The sequence below is a fragment of the Heteronotia binoei genome, chromosome 6 (assembly GCF_032191835.1).
Source record: "Heteronotia binoei isolate CCM8104 ecotype False Entrance Well chromosome 6, APGP_CSIRO_Hbin_v1, whole genome shotgun sequence".
In the NCBI taxonomy this organism is placed as follows: Eukaryota; Metazoa; Chordata; class Lepidosauria; order Squamata; family Gekkonidae; genus Heteronotia; species Heteronotia binoei.
In genome coordinates, this window is record NC_083228.1 from 101,487,926 (window position 1) to 101,503,996 (window position 16,071).

The 16,071-nt window shown below is 43.9% G+C and overlaps 2 protein-coding genes across 2 annotated transcripts in view; both read left to right on the forward strand.

Moving 5' to 3' along the window:
• Window positions 1-10,233: 10,233 nt before the first annotated feature.
• Window positions 10,234-12,822, forward strand: CCL20 (C-C motif chemokine ligand 20). The gene is made up of 4 exons (XM_060242248.1): window positions 10,234-10,410; window positions 10,650-10,764; window positions 11,912-11,989; window positions 12,216-12,822. Exons 1-4 carry the CDS (start codon window positions 10,329-10,331, stop codon window positions 12,262-12,264), a joined length of 324 nt encoding a protein of 107 aa, XP_060098231.1. The 5' UTR covers window positions 10,234-10,328; the 3' UTR covers window positions 12,265-12,822.
• A 2,500-nt stretch (window positions 12,823-15,322) lies between these two features.
• DAW1 (dynein assembly factor with WD repeats 1) overlaps window positions 15,323-16,071 on the forward strand; it is a 41,908-nt gene continuing 41,159 nt past the window's right edge. The window contains exon 1 of the mRNA XM_060242249.1: window positions 15,323-15,457. Within this exon, the coding sequence (XP_060098232.1) occupies window positions 15,418-15,457 (40 nt within the window). The 5' untranslated portion in view covers window positions 15,323-15,417. The remainder of the gene's footprint in view (window positions 15,458-16,071) is intronic.

Below are 16,071 nucleotides of genomic sequence, written 5' to 3' on the forward strand. Positions count from 1 at the left end.
AGCACCCAGCCCTCAGGCAAGCCTAGGGGGGCCCGCCCCTCCAAGCAGGGACTTTGACTTTTTTGTCCCACGCATCGTCGCCCCCACCCATTCCACTATCCGCCTCCGCCCCTTCCTGCCTGCCTGGGAGCGGGTCTCCTCAGACAGGTGGGCCCTTTCCATCATCAGAGAGGGCTACAAAATAGACTTTGCTCAGATTCCAAACCAGTCCGTAGTGATTACCACCCCTCCCTCCCCGCCTCTGCTGGCGGAGGTGGCCAACCTCCTACAGAAACAAGCCATAGAGAAGGTTCCCTCAGGGGACACGGCGGGTGGTTTCTACTCCCGCTACTTCCTGGTTCCCAAGAGGGATGGAGGCCTGAGACCCATCATGGACCTTCGGAATCTGAACAAATTCATCCTTTACCAGAAGTTCAGGATGTCCACACTACAATCTATCCTGCCCCTCATCAACCAAGGAGATTGGATGGCCACCATAGATCTCAAGGATGCTTACTTCCATATCAGCATCCACCCAGAGTTCAGAAGGTTTTTGAGGTTTGCTGTGGGCCCACAACACTTCCAGTTCACAACCCTACCATTCGGACTCTCCACAGCACCCAGGGTGTTTACAAAAATGATGAGCGTAGTAGCTGCCCACCTCCGGTTGCAGGGAGTGATAGTCTTCCCATATATAGACGACTGCCTCCTGGTGGCCAGATCAAGGGAAGATCTGTCTGCTCGCATTACATCCACACTACGCCTTCTCAAGGCCCTGGGTTTGCAGGTCAACCTAGAGAAATCAAAACTCACTCCATCAAGGACAGTGCAGTTCATTGGGGCAGTACTGGACACAAACCTGCATCGGGCGTTCCTGCCCGCCCAGAGGGCAGAGGACATCATCAACACAGTGCAGTTGCTTCAAAGACAAGGGTGGGGCACAGTACAACAGCTTCAGCGGATGCTGGGGCTGATGGCGGCGACGACAAGCGTGCTACTCTTCGCGAAACTGAGGATGAGAGACCTGCAGCTATGGTTTCTCCGTCAGTTCCGCCCAACCAAAGACTCACCTCGAAAGAGGTTCACTATTCCTCCTACGATGCTCCAATCGCTCCAGTGGTGGGAGTCGAAGGACAATATCTGCCAAGGAGCGCCCTTCCATCTCCCGGCCCCCACAGTGACCATCACCACGGACGCTTCCCTGTGGGGTTGGGGGGCCCACATGGACGGACTGTGTGTGGGGGGCCAGTGGCCTCCCAAGCTGGCCCTGCACCACATAAATTACCTGGAACTGCTGGCGGTACACTTTGCCCTTCGTTCATTCCACCTGAAGCTGGCGGGAAAGACAGTGGCACTGCTCACAGACAATACCACCGCCCTAGCTTACATCAACAGGCAAGGTGGGACGGTGTCCCGTCGGCTCTGTGCACTCGCGATGGACTTGTGGACGGAATGCATCCAGCACGACATCTTTGTGAAGGCTGCACATCTCCCAGGGGTCCTCAACATACAGGCAGACTCCCTGAGCAGAGGGGGGGCCTCACCACATGAGTGGGAACTTCAGTGGTGCTTCCTGCAGCCAGTCTTCCAGCTTTGGGGGTACCCACAGCTGGATGCCTTCGCCACAGCAGACAACAAGAAGTGCCCCATGTTCTGCTCCAGAGGGGGGGGCTGACCCAGCATCCCTGGGGGACGGACTCCTCATCCCCTGGGAGGGCTGTTTTCTTTACCTGTTCCCGCCCCTCCCCCTGTTGACGAGAGTAGTCAGCAAGATAGCAACGGAGAAGCCACGTTGCATCCTGGTAACCCCCTGGTGGCCTCGCCAGAACTGGTTCTCCTCCCTACTACAGCTGTCGGGGGGGAACTTCTACCACTTCCCAGCGGAACCAGACCTCTTGTCGTCTCAGGGGGGGCACGTGCTGCACCACAACGTGCCACACCTGAAACTGACAGCGTGTCTTATAGACCCATAGAGTTCTCGGGCAGGGTCCAGGAGGTCCTACTAAATAGCAGAAAACCCTCCACCAGAGCGTCCTACGATAGGAAGTGGAGGAAGTTCTCGAACTTTATGGCTGACCGGTCAGGCACACCAAGGGAGGCAGGCCTGCCGGCAATCTTTGACTTTTTGCTGTCCCTAGTCGATGCAGGCCTAGTCTTCTCTTCCATTAAAGTTTACCTGGCAGCCATTTCTGCCTTTCACGAACCTGTGGGCGGATATTCCATTTTCGCCCACCCCCAGTCCAAAAAGTTTATGAGGGGGCTGTTTAGACTGCATCCACCATCTAAGCCTCCCACTCAGTTGTGGGACTTGACACTGGTCCTAGACATACTAACCAGGTGTCCCTTCGAGCCTATGGCCACATGCTCCCTGCAGCTCCTGTCCTGGAAGACTGCCTTTTTGGTGGCCATCACTTCCGCACGTAGGGTGGGGGAGCTCACGGCGATGCGTTGTGACTACCCTTACCTAGCCTTTAGAGAATCTGGTGTCTCCCTGGCCCCAGACATCAGCTTCCTCCCTAAGGTGGCCTCCCAATTCCATCTCAACCTAGAGGTTTGGCTACCAAGCTTTTTCCCTAACCCCTCCTCGGACGAGGAGCGTAGGTTGCACGCCTTAGACGTCAAGCGTGCCTTGCTCTTTTACCTAAAGCGCTCTAAAGCCTTTCGCAGGGACCAGCAGCTATTCGTCTCATACACTGCGCCCAGACTGGGCTCCAGGATCTCGTCACAGAGATTCTTGAAGTGGCTGACAGAGACCATCAAGATCTGCTATCTCCTAGGAAAGAGGCCGCTGCCGGGACCTGTCCGTGGACACTCCACAAGAGCGATGGCGACATCGGTGGCGTTCCTGAAGGGTGTGCCCTTGACGGATGTCTGCAAAGCTGCTACCTGGTCTTCCCCGCATGCCTTCATGAAGCACTACGCGCTGGACGTGCATGCTCAACAGAGGACTTGGTTGGGGACTGCGGTTCTACAATCTGCTGTTTCCAGTTGACCGTCTTCCCACCTCCAGGTATGCCTTGCTTGCTAATCTCCCACAAGTGTGATGCACAGAGACCACAAAGAAGATAGACAGGTTGCTTACCTGTAACTGTAGATCTTCGAGTGGTCATCTGTGCATTCACACTACCCACCCTTCTTCCCCACTGCTGACGGTCTCCCTTCAATAGGAGCTTTCAGCGGTCACGAAGGAACTGGCGGGATTACCGCGATGGCGCCATTGGGCGTGCCCAATGGGACGCCTGCGCATGCCCAGTGGCGCCGACCGCGGAAAATTCCCGGGCTTTCTTACAGATACCGATCGGGGACCGGCGCAGGCGCAGTATCCCACAAGTGTGAATGCACAGATGACCACTCGAAGATCTACAGTTACAGGTAAGCAACCTGTCTTTATTTTTTTAAAAAAAATAAAATAAATGTGTGGGGTCATAAAATAGTTGTTATCTTCAAGAAGAATCAACACTCCAACCTGAGCTGCTATCATCCAATCTGTTTATTATCTTGTTTGGGCAAATCATACTCTTCATATTTGCTAGATGCCTTAACTGACTGGCTTGAAAAGGGTGATATTCTGCTCAGATAGGGGTCAGGAGAAGTAGTCTGACCTTGAACCATTGTCTAGTTCTATATCATCTGATAGAAACATACACCCAGGGCTGGTGCCAGGCTTTTTGGTACCCTAGGTGAGGCTACAGAGGGAGAAAGGGAGTGGCAGTCAGAGGCAAAAATCCTAAAGAGGTCAAACTGTAAAGAGGTCAAATGTCCGAAGTAAAGTGAAGGAGGTGTGAGCAGAAGTCATTTCAAAAAAGCATTTTAAATGACAAGAGGTGGATGTCTGGATCCTGTGTCTAATCTTATTATCACCGCCAGGTTCAGCGTATTCCCTGGTGTGGAAACTGGGGGTTGCTCAGCTGCAAAGGAAGGCAAAGAGGACACTAGAACACAGCTAAATCCCAGACAATAAGCAGAGGAAATAACATTCAGAGAAGCTAAGGTGTGAGCCACCAAAGCAGTGAGGGTGAGCCATTTCCAGCTCTGTTGCGGAGCCCAAATGTAAATATCCCCGCCCCATTTCCTGCTAATCCCTGGCAATATCCAGTGCCATTTCAGACTCCCTTTCCTTTTTAAATAAAAGTTTGCCTTCTGCTGAAGAAAGAAAGATTCTCTCAGTAAATGAAAACATTGACCATCTTCTTTTATATTTTCTGAGAAAATTACTAAATATTCCCCACTGTGCGACTAGTGTGGCTCTCTATTCAGAACTCAGTCAACCTTCCCCTGAGGCAAGGGCTCGATTTCAAACATTTAGAATATTCATCATCATACTTGAGCAGGAAGGGCTAGCTGGCACTCCTGAAAGAAGACTCTTAAAAGTCAATGTGGTTTAAGACTGTCTTTGAGAAACTGATAGCTTTTGAGGCTCTGGTTTTCATGCAGCACTTGTTTTGGTGAGAAATTGCATAAAATCAATAGATCACCAAAGCTTGCCTTAAAAAGCTCTGACTTTAGAGCATGCCACATCTGTTCATCACAATTTTTTGGGATTCTACCTCCAAAATCTCTTCCCTGCAATTATTATCTGTTGTCTTCCCAAAGCAAGTTCATTTGGACATATATTCCTATGGCTTAGTTACCTTTTTACTTTCTGACAGGGATTCAAAAAGAACTCGGTTCCAATGCTCAACTCTGAATCAATGCCCAACTAGAATTGATTCAGATTATGATGTGTTTATGAGAGGCAGTTGCATTCTAATGTAAATTAGGTCTCCTTACTCAGAAACCCTGTTCAAGACTCTAGAAGATTTGTCTGCTCTTGCGAAAGAGTTCTACTCGAAACAGGCTTTATATCAATTGCCCGTTCAGCTGATGATGATTTTGAATGGAGTCCTACTTTAAGCTTTAGATGAATTTTTTCAGAATTTTTCCTGTGGATATTGAACTTCTATATCGTTATTGGAGGACTGCTCTTTGTTCATGTCCTGCAATGGCTTCTTATTGTTCATTTTGGAATTGTCCATGATACTGTTAAAGAATTGATATTTTTCTATCCTGTAGATGATTTTTACTGTATAAACATTGTTTCTATGTATTATTGTTTTGATTCATTGTATTGATTTATTTGTTCACAGTGCAGTTTGTGGTTTGCTTCTGAATTGGTCCTTAGGTAAATGATGGCAGGAATATTGGAAAGAGGGAGAAGAAGCTGTTGTGGAAGAAAAGAGTAAGAGGAACTTAAAACTACTATGAGGCACCTCTTAATCCATCAAGATGAAGGATCACTGCTATAGCTTGGGGTCTGCACACAGGAGGAGGCAATGTGGTGCCTCAGTTTATGGCACTTATTTCATGGCTGATACCAATATCATAGAGACTGGGTTGCTATCAAAGGCACTGAAAGGGCATGAAATAGGCTTGTCATCACAGTGTTCACAAATAACCTTGTGTTCCAATAAAACAAGAGACCTTTATGCAAGTCCTTGTTTGTTTGTTTACTGGATTAATACATCTATTTTTAACTGGAGTTAAGTGGCTTACAATATTTATAAAATACAGTATTTAGAAAGCATCAGAACCACAGGGGCTGATCTGTATAAGCATGCTATCTTCCCGCACTCTGACACAATTTTGCAGTAAAGTTTAACATATAAGGATAAGTAAACTGACCAACTGGAAATTATTAATCTGATCTAAACTGTCACTATTTTACTGCTTAGTTATAACCAGGCAGGTAAAAATATCTTAACTTGGCATGAAGCCTATCCTTCCTTGGTTTACTCAAGTTGGGGATTTCCAAATTCCCAGTCCAGACAAAAGGGATATTGTAGTACAATGCCTAAACTGTACAAGCATACTGGAAGGTACACTGTACTCTAAAATCTCTGGGCATACGCAGCAATACTTAACCAAGAAAATGGAACAAAACATAAGATCTGGGACATAAAACAATAATTAACAATGCAGCTTAACAACTAGCAAAGTTATAGATAAAGGGTAAAATAACTATTAGCTGAGGGAATCGTGTTGTGGGATTTCAAACAGAAGATGTTATTCACAGGCTACAGAGAATGGCATCCCTTTTTGGAACAAAGTAAAAGTTCTACACACACATGCATATAACAAAGGACTATTTTAAAGTAGATATGACAAAGCAAAACAAAGAAGTGAGGAGGAGAGAGATCAGGCTGCTTAAACTTTTCTGGAGGTTGAGATTTTGCTCAAACTCATCTTCCAGCTGCTTTCCCCCAGGTTTCAAATGCATGTTTATATGTGATGTAGCAGTCTGTGAGACCAATTTAGGCATTGATTTTGAGTGGGAAATGGATGATAAGGAAAGGGTTACAGCAATGTTTCCTTGTTCTTTTTCATTCTGGTGCCCTTCTTCCATATAGACCGAGAGCCAGTTTGGTGTAGTGGTTAAGTGCATGGACTTTTACTGGGAGAACAGGGTTTGATTCCCCACTCCTCCACTTGCAGCTGCTGGAATGGCCTTGGGTCAGCCATAGCTCTCATAGGAGTTGTCCTTGAAAAGGGCAGCTGCTGTAAGATTTGTCTCAGCCCCACTTACCTCACAGGGTGTCTGTTGTTGGGGGAGGTGGGGATGGTAAAGGAGATTGTGACCGCTCTGAGACTCTGAGATTCAGGGTATAGGGCAGGATATAAATCCATTATCTTCTTCATCTTCTTCTTCAGTAAGGTATGCAAAACTGAAGACCTTCACCGTATCAGAATGTCTCTTTGTATGATATATGCGTGTATACATCTATATCTATATATAGATATATATATTTTTAAAAAACCTTCAGGCAGCATGTTTCAGACGGGAATGTTCTTGCAGCTCTTGTAATCAGGACCAAGAGAGATCTTTAATTTTGCCATAACTTCAAGGACAAGTAGTTTAGTCAGCCCCATCACCTATCTGGACAAGCATTTAATGGTAGATATTATATACCTGGACTTCCAGAAAGACTTTGGTAAAGTCCCTCACTTCTGAGTAAACTTAGCACTTGTAAAGTAAGAGGATGGGCTATCTTGTGGATCAGAAATTGATTGAAGAATAGGAAGCAGAAAGTAGGAATAAAGAGATAGTTGTCATGATGGAAAGTAAGTAGTGGGATCCCATAGGGCCTGATATTGGGACCAGTGCTATTTAATTTGTTCATGAATTTTGTTTTGTTTTAAATCGACTTATTTAATTGTCATTCTAAGTATGGTAAAACTGTTTTAAAACCTTGTTTTAAAGTTTGGTTGAACAAGCCCCTCTCCTTTGTATATTCATTGATACATGAAATGTTGAGTCTCCTTTGTATCTATCATCCTCAGTGGCAATCTGGAAGCCTTCCTAGTTTAAGTGATAAAGCTCATTATATATCTGTTAAAGCTACTGGAAAGAACTTCCTTTCATTTCAAAGTAGCAAGTTGACAGCTACAAATAGGAAGACAGCCAGTATGGCACACTTCCTATTCCCTTTCAAACTTGGAGAACAGTCCTGGGCCATGAACAAGCTCTGTATATAAGCTCTGAACTTTGCTTGGAGATGCATCCAGATCCAACCAGTGTACAAATTATTGTATTTTTCTGTTCCTGACATTTGCATGTTTTCTGCATTAAACTTTCTAAAATGCTAAGTACATTTTTGATTTATCTTTTACAACAAATAACCTTTACTTTTAAAAATTATAAATATGTGCTTTATTCTCCACCTTACTGCTTCACCACTTTGGTTATGTATACCAGGTTCTTCCTGTTACCCCTGGGCTGCTCTTTTTAAGCACTGTTTTGGATGCTATAAGAGCCTTAGACAGGTTTTCTTGTGCTTGAAACTTAGATGGTGGTGGCTCATTATTGTGTTTTAAAGGATATGGATCTTGGTTGGGCACAGGAAGGACAATTTCTCTATTAATACAAAAATTTGTCCCTGAAAGTATTTTAGATGTTTCCAGAGGCCCTCATCACAATTCATAAATATTTGGAATTAGGGATGAACAGTCAAGAGGCAAAGTCTGAAAAATGCTAATTATTCAGGATGGTAAAAATCAAAGTAGATTGTGAGGAGTTCCACAAACACTTCTCCAATTGAACTTTAACTTACATATAAAACAATACAATAATTTGACATATACATTGATGGGATATGAACTGGCAGTGACTGATCAGGAAAGAACTCTTGCATCATAATGGAGTTCAATGAAAATGTTGATCCAGTTTGCAACAGTAATGAGAAAAAATGTTTTCAGCTTGGAAAGAAATGACTTAGTGGAGAAGCAGAGATTTACAGAACCATGTATAGTGGAAAAACAGAAACCCCCCCCCCCCACTCTCATAATAGAAGTCAAGAGCACTCAATCAAGTAGATTCATGATGGACAAAAAGAAGCACTAGTGCCTTGTGGAATTCACTGACAACAGCTTTAGTGAAGGTCAATAACTTTTATGGCTTTAAAACAGAACCAGACAAATACATGGAGGATAAACCCATCATTGGCCATGGTGACTCAATAGAGCAAATTAAAAATTGACAGGTCACCAGGCACATATGGCTTATACACAAATGTTCCTAACTTTAGTTATTTTATTTATATCCCACCCTCCCCGCCGAAGGCAGGCTCAGGGCAGCTCACAGGTTAGGGTCAAAATGACCAACAAGATAAAACATCGATAATACATAAAACATAAAAACAATATTAAAATATCAGTTTAAAAACAATATAACAGTAGATGCTAGTACAGTAATGAATTTAGATATGAAATGATTGATGTTATAACAATAATATTCAATGTCACTAAAACTGATCTCTGTATTAGAGGACTAAATTTTTACACATATACTAAAATAAGCCCTAAAGAGGCTTCAGCAAAGGGTAGTCCGCATTTATCAATCCTATAGAATGTTAACAAGCTTAAGGGTGACCTGGTAGGCATTGAATACTTGTACTTCCAAAAAGTACAAGTACTTTTGATAAAGTCCCTCACCAAAAAAACTTCTGAGGAAACTTAGCAATCATGGGTTAAGGAGACAGAACTTGTTTTTCAGAAAGTAGTGAATTGAAAAGAAACTAAGAAGTCATAAACCAACAGTTGTCACAAGAGAGAGAAGTGGTATGGTCATCTAGAAATCTGTATAGGCACCAGTGCTATTTAATTTATTCATAAATTATCTGGAAAATGTAAGAAAAGTAGCCAAGTTTGCAGATAACACCCAATTATTCAGAATGGTGAAAATCAAAATGGATCATGAGGAGCTTCAAGTCAATCTCTTGAAATTAACAAAGCAGTTAACAAGATTCCATGTAATTAAATGTGAAGTGACACACATTTGAGATTAAACAAAAATCCTTATATCACTCTGGTGGAGTCTGATTTGACCAGAATACAAATCTTGGGCTCATGGTGGATAGCTCGCTGAAAATGTCAACTCAGTGCATGGCAGTGGTGAAAAAAGCATACTCCATACTAGGATTTGAGAAAGTGACTGAAAACAAAAGTACAATTAAAATGATTAAGAGCTTAGGATACTTTCTTTATGAGGAAAAACTGAAGAATTGGGAGGTTTTAGTTTATGATGGATTTATGAAATTCTACAAAGCTTAGAGGAAGTGGTTAAAGAGAACTTTGCCTCTTCTTGTAAAATGCAGAACCCAGAGAAAATGATGAACAGCAATTTCAGGACAAAGGTAATACTTCTATACACAGTGTCTCCTTGTGGAGCTCACTGACCTCAGTAAGATGGCAGCCATGAACTTAGATTACTTTAAAGAGGATTAGAGAAAACCATGTCTCAGGCAAATTTTGGTGTGCATGGGATAAACCAATGGTCCATCAAGAATATCAGCCATGATGACTGAAAGGGACCTCCATGTTCAGAGGCAGTATACAAGTTGCAGGGGGAAAGGCAACACAGAGGAGGCCTTTTTGTCCTTGCTGTAGACCTAATGGGGTGGTTGGCTATTGTAGGAAGCAGGATGCTGAACTAAAAAGACCATTGTTCTAATCTAAAGGACTTAGTTTTTTGGATTTCCCTCTTCTTGCCCCTTCACACAACTTCACCTGTTTCACTTAATGGCATCACAGATTATTTTCACTTCCTCTTCCATTTGTCTGAACTTCTCATCATCTAGAAAGACAAACATTTCCCCAGTTACCTATAGCCCATATGACATAATCAAGCCCATTTACCAGTTAGCTGTATGCTCAGGTGTAAATTCTTGGGGAAATCCCCATAATTGCAAAATAGACCTGTACACACCCTTTGGTAAATTCCCTGAGATCTCCAGCAGGTGTTATAAGCAGGATGACTGAAGCTCAATTGATCAGATCAGAACAGCTACCTTTTACAGATATTCACAAACGGCAGCATGGTATTGACTGGCTTGAACAAGATTAATTTGCCCTTGGGTGTTTTGCTGGGCTTGGTGCTATTATTGGGCACTGGTAAAGGTGAGTAGTATTTCTGGAATCCTACTGTTCAATAAATCCCTGTAATTCTGTGGTATATAAACTGAAACATAAAATAGTAGATTCTCTGAGAGTTTTTAAAAATAAGTTGTTTATAACATTCTTTGCAACACTGCAAAGTCCAAACAGTGGAAAACAGTCCAAAAAGTGTACACTAGACAGGGCAAGAAATATAAATTAAAATTGTATTTGTTCTTAACTGCATATTTTCTCAACTCCAGCCCAAAGTAACCAAGATTGCTGCCTCTCTTATACCAAGGAACCTTTGCCTCTCAGGATTATTACTGGATTCACAAAACAGCTTTCCAGTGAAGTTTGTGACATCAATGCAATAATGTAAGTTAAATAAATGAGAAAAATGTATCAGTGAAGGATAATAATAGTAGTAATATCAGTGAAAGATAATAAGATAATAATTCACCAGTATTCTATGTAGCCCTAAAAATGGTAATCAAAAATTCATCCAACGAACTCTCCAACAGCCATACAATCCATTTTAAAACACACTTTTTGTGGATAGTCCTTAAGCCCCATATTGCCAGTGATTCTCAAAATGTGAGAAAGTATGTAAGCTGGTATTTCTCACAGTGTGAGAGCTCTGCTTGTAGTTTAACCTCTTTGGTATCTATTAAAACATTTGGTATATTTTATAGGTGTATTATTATAATCAGCATTTTTAGTATCTATCATTTCAGCATCACATTATTGTTCTTTTAAAAAAGTTGAATTTAGTAACTTTAAAGGACTTTCACATGATCACATATATGAATAGCTAGGCAACAAACTATTACACTGTGATGAATTCATGGCTGTTGTTCATTTGTCATATGGGAATTCTCAAAGAAGTACTTCCATTCCAAAGAGATTTTTCCAGTCCTCAGGCCACAATGGGAAAAATACAACTATTTCCCAATGTATAGCGGGGACCCATGTGATTTTCTGCCCAGAATGTGCAAGTGTTATTGAAAAACATTGATGACATCTATGATGAAAAGTAACACAAGTTTGTTTTTCTCTATTCATTTTGTGAAGGTTTTTAAAAATATTGTTTATATGGAGAAAGCTTTAGAACGTTTTCTCCTTCGTGATTTGTAAAACCGCCCCCCCCCCCCCATGCTTACCAAGTCACAGCTAATTTAAAAAATGAAAAGTGGTGATATTACCTGAACTGTCCTGACATTTTAAAAGTAAGGGAGAAATTCTTTAGGGAGGCATATATATTTCCAAGTGAGCTTATGAAATGAATGAACAAAAGTCTTCTGCCATTTTCAATCCACGCTATGGTGAGTAGACACTATGCCACAAGCCCTGGGTTAGTGCTATGCATCAGATCAGGTTTTTCATCTTCATGAAAACACCCTAAAAGCATTTTGAATTTTATTGAGCAATACAAAGACATCCCTTCCCATGTGCTCTACTAGTTAAAGCTCTGTAGAAGTATTTTTATGGAACTTATTATAATATCTTTTCTCCTACTGTGTAGTTTTCATCTTAAAAAAGGATGGCGAGCCTGTGCAAACCCTCAAGATGGTTGGGTGAAGAAACACCTCCACCGACTGAAGTAAGTTTCCTTGGCAAAAGTATGAAAACACTTTGTATACTATAACGTTAACCACAGAAGGTTGCCTATAATAGAGTGGTTGCCCACAAGGAGAATTGCTCTGCACAACTTTGAGATGCACTCTTCCATTCCTCACCTCTCCTTAAGCTCTCTTTTGTGACACGGGTAGCGCATCCCGTGGCAGGGGTTTGTGCTGTAGTGAAAAAAATTTATCATTATTTTTCAGCAAGAAGAGGAAAATGTCCAAGAAAATGTCACAGTTAAATGGTTTCTGAAATGGAGCACGAGGCAGAGCCTGAACCTAAAACAGGTTGGAATTCTTTCATTGTACACTGTTGTGTGCTTGCTGATTGCTAATCCCTGGATTGTCTGGAGCCTCCAAAAGTGATTCATATTGCATCATTAACTGTAAACAAAGTATCACTTAAAAGCTGCTTTGTTCACTAACATAGGGTCAGATTTTGTGACAAATGGATGGTTAAATTATATTATATACAGTATATGCCCTACTAAGGAAAAGTTCTCACCCCTTTTGTCATGTGATCCACATCTCAGTGCCCATCACCATTGCAGGCCAATGATAGTAAAGTATGTATTAATAGTAGTCATTCATAACATTTGATTGAATGTTACTATCTCTAGACTGAGCCTAATGTTTTTACTTACTATTCATATAAGAAATATCTATGTATTCATACTTTTGATAACAAGCTATACTAAATAAGACTGTTCATACAGAAATACTGGATGCATGTAGTGGAAGTATTTATATTAGAACATTTTATGTAAATTTGAAAGAGACTGAAATATGAACAAATAAACTTTTTAAATGGTTTGTGTTTTATTATGAATTCAGAAATTAAAGTGCCATCTCAAACAGGTCTGCTCAGAATCTTACCGTGGTCTATATAATGAGGCATACTCCCAGGAAAGTGTCATTAGGACTGCACTGCTAGGCCTCAGAACCAGGGCCGGCCCTGCCACTAGGATGCCGGCCTGTAGGGGGCGCCAAACTGGACGCCACTTTAAGAAAGTTTGAGCCGGAAGAGGCAGGTGGCGGGGTGCGTGAAAGGCTGGCAAAGTATCCAAAAGGAGGAAGGGGGAGCCGGAAAGGGAAGCAACACCTTCAGGGCTAAACAAGGGAGCCGTCCTGCTCGCCCAGTCCAGGCTCATCACCTTGTAGGGGGCGCGGTTGTGAGTTGAGGGCTCTGGCCCGCCAAAGAACAGCGTGGATGGACCAGGCAGAGCAGCGGCTTGACCATCCATGCAGCCGCTGCAGTACAAGGCGGAGAAGCTTAGCTAGTTCCGAGTACGTTGATAACTGCTGCCCCGCATGCAAAATTAACCTCCCGCTTGCAGGCCCGAAGTACTGAACCACTCCCCCGACCACAGAGCACCTTTTGTGCCCACCCTTTCACCCCTTTCCAAGCTCAGGTTCTACGCCTTCCCCTGCTCTGGTGGGGGGAGGGGAAACTCCGAGTCAGCTTCATGCCACACGCACTTTCCCCCCCTTTCCCTCCATCTACATGCAGGAAGAACATCCCTCCACGATCTCTCCCCCACCCCTTACTGCCAATAGATGAGCACCTCCTCCACTGACTGGCTTTTCCCGGTAGCTGTGCTCAGCTACTTCCTCTTTTCCCCCATTCAAATCCCACCCCCTCATTGCTTGAGTCCACTTCCTTCCCTCTGTGTGACTCTGAAGCAATGACTGTGCCCAGTGGCATCTGTATGCTGCAGATGTCGTGGAAATTCACCCAGCACAAGTGGGTCCACCTCTCCCTTCCCCTTGCCTTCCTAACTTGCCTGTGGCATCTAAAGACCAAAACAAGGTCTTATTCAAGGTATCCGCCTTGCTTCCGCCCCCCCCCCCCTTCCGTGCGTGTTTTCTGTATGCTTCAGATCTCCTGGGAGCAAATGAGTCCATCGTCCCCCTCCCCCTCTGCAAACTGCACAGCAACGTTTGAGTCCAGTCAGTGGCATCCAAACATCAAGGTTTCCTTAAGGTATCAGCTTTACTGTGCCTTGTTTCACCCCCTTTGTGTGTGTGTGTGTGTTTTGGATGCTGCAAATCTCCTGGGAGCAGCTGGGTCCTTCTAGCTTGTGTCTGTGCAAACTGCAAAGTTTGAGTTCAGTGGCATATGGAGAGGTTTTCTCCAAGGTATCAGCTTTCCAGTGCCTTGCTCTCCACCCCCCCCCCCCTTTCTGTATACTGCAGATCTCCTGGAGCACCTTCCTCCAGCAGCTTTCCTGTGCCTTGTTTCACCCCCTCTCTGTATTCTGTATGCAATACAACCTTCAGAAGTATTTATTTAAATGTAAGTTATTTCATTCTGCTCTAAGGTTTATGATTGTAGTTGCAGAGAGCCAGTTTGGTGTAGTGGTTAAGTGTGCGGACTCTTATCTGGGAGAACCGGGTTTGATTCCCCACTCCTCCACTTGCACCTGCTAGCATGGCCTTGGGTCAGCCATAGCTCTGGCAGAGGCTGTCCTTGAAAGGGCAGCTGCTGTGAGAGCCCTCTCCAGCCCCACCCACCTCACAGGGTGTCTGTTGTGGGGGAGGAAGGTAAAGGAGATTGTGAGCCGCTCTGAGACTCTTCGGAGTGGAGGGCGGGATATAAATCCAATATCATCTTCTTCTGCAGAGCACTGATTTTAATCACAGGGACTGTTGTTCCATTCTATGAGTTGTTATTTCCAGTCCCAGGTCAGTTATGCTACTCCCAGTGGCTGTCATTCCAGGCCCAGAGCATTTTATCTGGGTCCAGAGGCACTAACATTTATTCCAGCATAAATTTGCCTGAGCCAGTTCGAGCACACTTCACCACAAAAGGGCGAGCTCCGGTGAAAACAGAGCCCTGCTCAAACCATCCTCCTACATAGTTTGCATAAAACCTACCTGCCGCTACACTCCTGTTTATATTTGTCCCAATAAACTAATACGGCTACCCCCTCTGGAATCATAAAAGCGACAAGTTTTTTCCTTAGCTCCTGTTCTCCTCCCTTTCAGCCTCTGAGGCTGCACTAGACTCTGTGGGGCTTCCTTTCTGCGGCCGCAGCATGGGAGCCATCAGATGGGCACTTTACCCTGGAGTAAACCGTTACTTACAATGGGACTTATTCCTGAAGGAAAAAAACGCGCATAGCCTTACGCTGCAAGCAGCTGCTGTGTTTTCTTTGCTCCTCTATGATGCCACGGAGCGTTTTACCACTGAGCACCCCCTCCGCTGCCATAGCAACTAACAGGGGAGCCGACAACCTTCCCCCTGCCCCGGCTGCCTCCACACAGACAAGCCATTCTCATCTGCAGCCCTCTAAGGGCGGAGCCGGGTGGTCTCCAGCTGCGCCTGCGCGCTGTCGCGAGTGTCGGTTTGCTTGGTTTCTATGGCAACGTCACCGGCTCTGAGGCCTGGGCCGGTGGGGACAAGATGAAGCTGAAGCGGTTCTTACTCCGATATTACCCGCCGGGTGCGGAACGACGGTTCAAGGGTGGAGGGGAGGGAGGCTACCTGGGAGGATATTAAGAAGTGGGGAGGAAGAAGGATGATGAGGTGGGGGGAGGGCTGGAGAGGCTTACGTACTGGTTTTGGAGCAAGCGAAGGCAGGAAGGATGCGGATGGACAGGGAGATGAAAGAGTGAACTGTATTTTTTAAAAGTAACATTTATTATTTTCTTATTCTGATCTTCCTCCAGAAAGCTGCTAATAATCGGGGTTGGAGATCTCAGTATTACAGCTGCTCTCCAGACTACATAAATTATGTATTACTTATTTTAGAGCAAAGTAGGGGTCAAGTTGCACCTTTAAGACCAACAAAGTTTTATTCAGAATGTAAGCTTTCGTATGCATGCATACTTCAGATGAGGGGATAGGGTACAGTGGGCTGAAATACATGGGATACATGGGTTAAGAGTGAAAACTGGGTTAAGAGTGTAAACTGATACAAAGGATCAAATGGCAAAAGAGTGTAATAAATTGGAAGACCATTTGGTCTGGATAGCAATAAATGGTAATAAAAGTTGCCTGTTAATTGCTGTTGCTGAAACTCTAGGTAAAACAAAAGGACATGCATTTCCTAGTTCT

Bases quoted from the DNA above. Each gene is read 5' to 3' on its own strand.
- CCL20 (XM_060242248.1), top strand. From the start codon at position 10,329: ATGGTATTGACTGGCTTGAACAAGATTAATTTGCCCTTGGGTGTTTTG. The intron at 10,411-10,649 runs GTGAGTAGTATT...TCTCAACTCCAG, and splicing joins ATTATTGGGCACTGGTAAAG to CCCAAAGTAACCAAGATTGC. The intron at 11,990-12,215 runs GTAAGTTTCCTT...ATTATTTTTCAG, and splicing joins AAACACCTCCACCGACTGAA to CAAGAAGAGGAAAATGTCCA.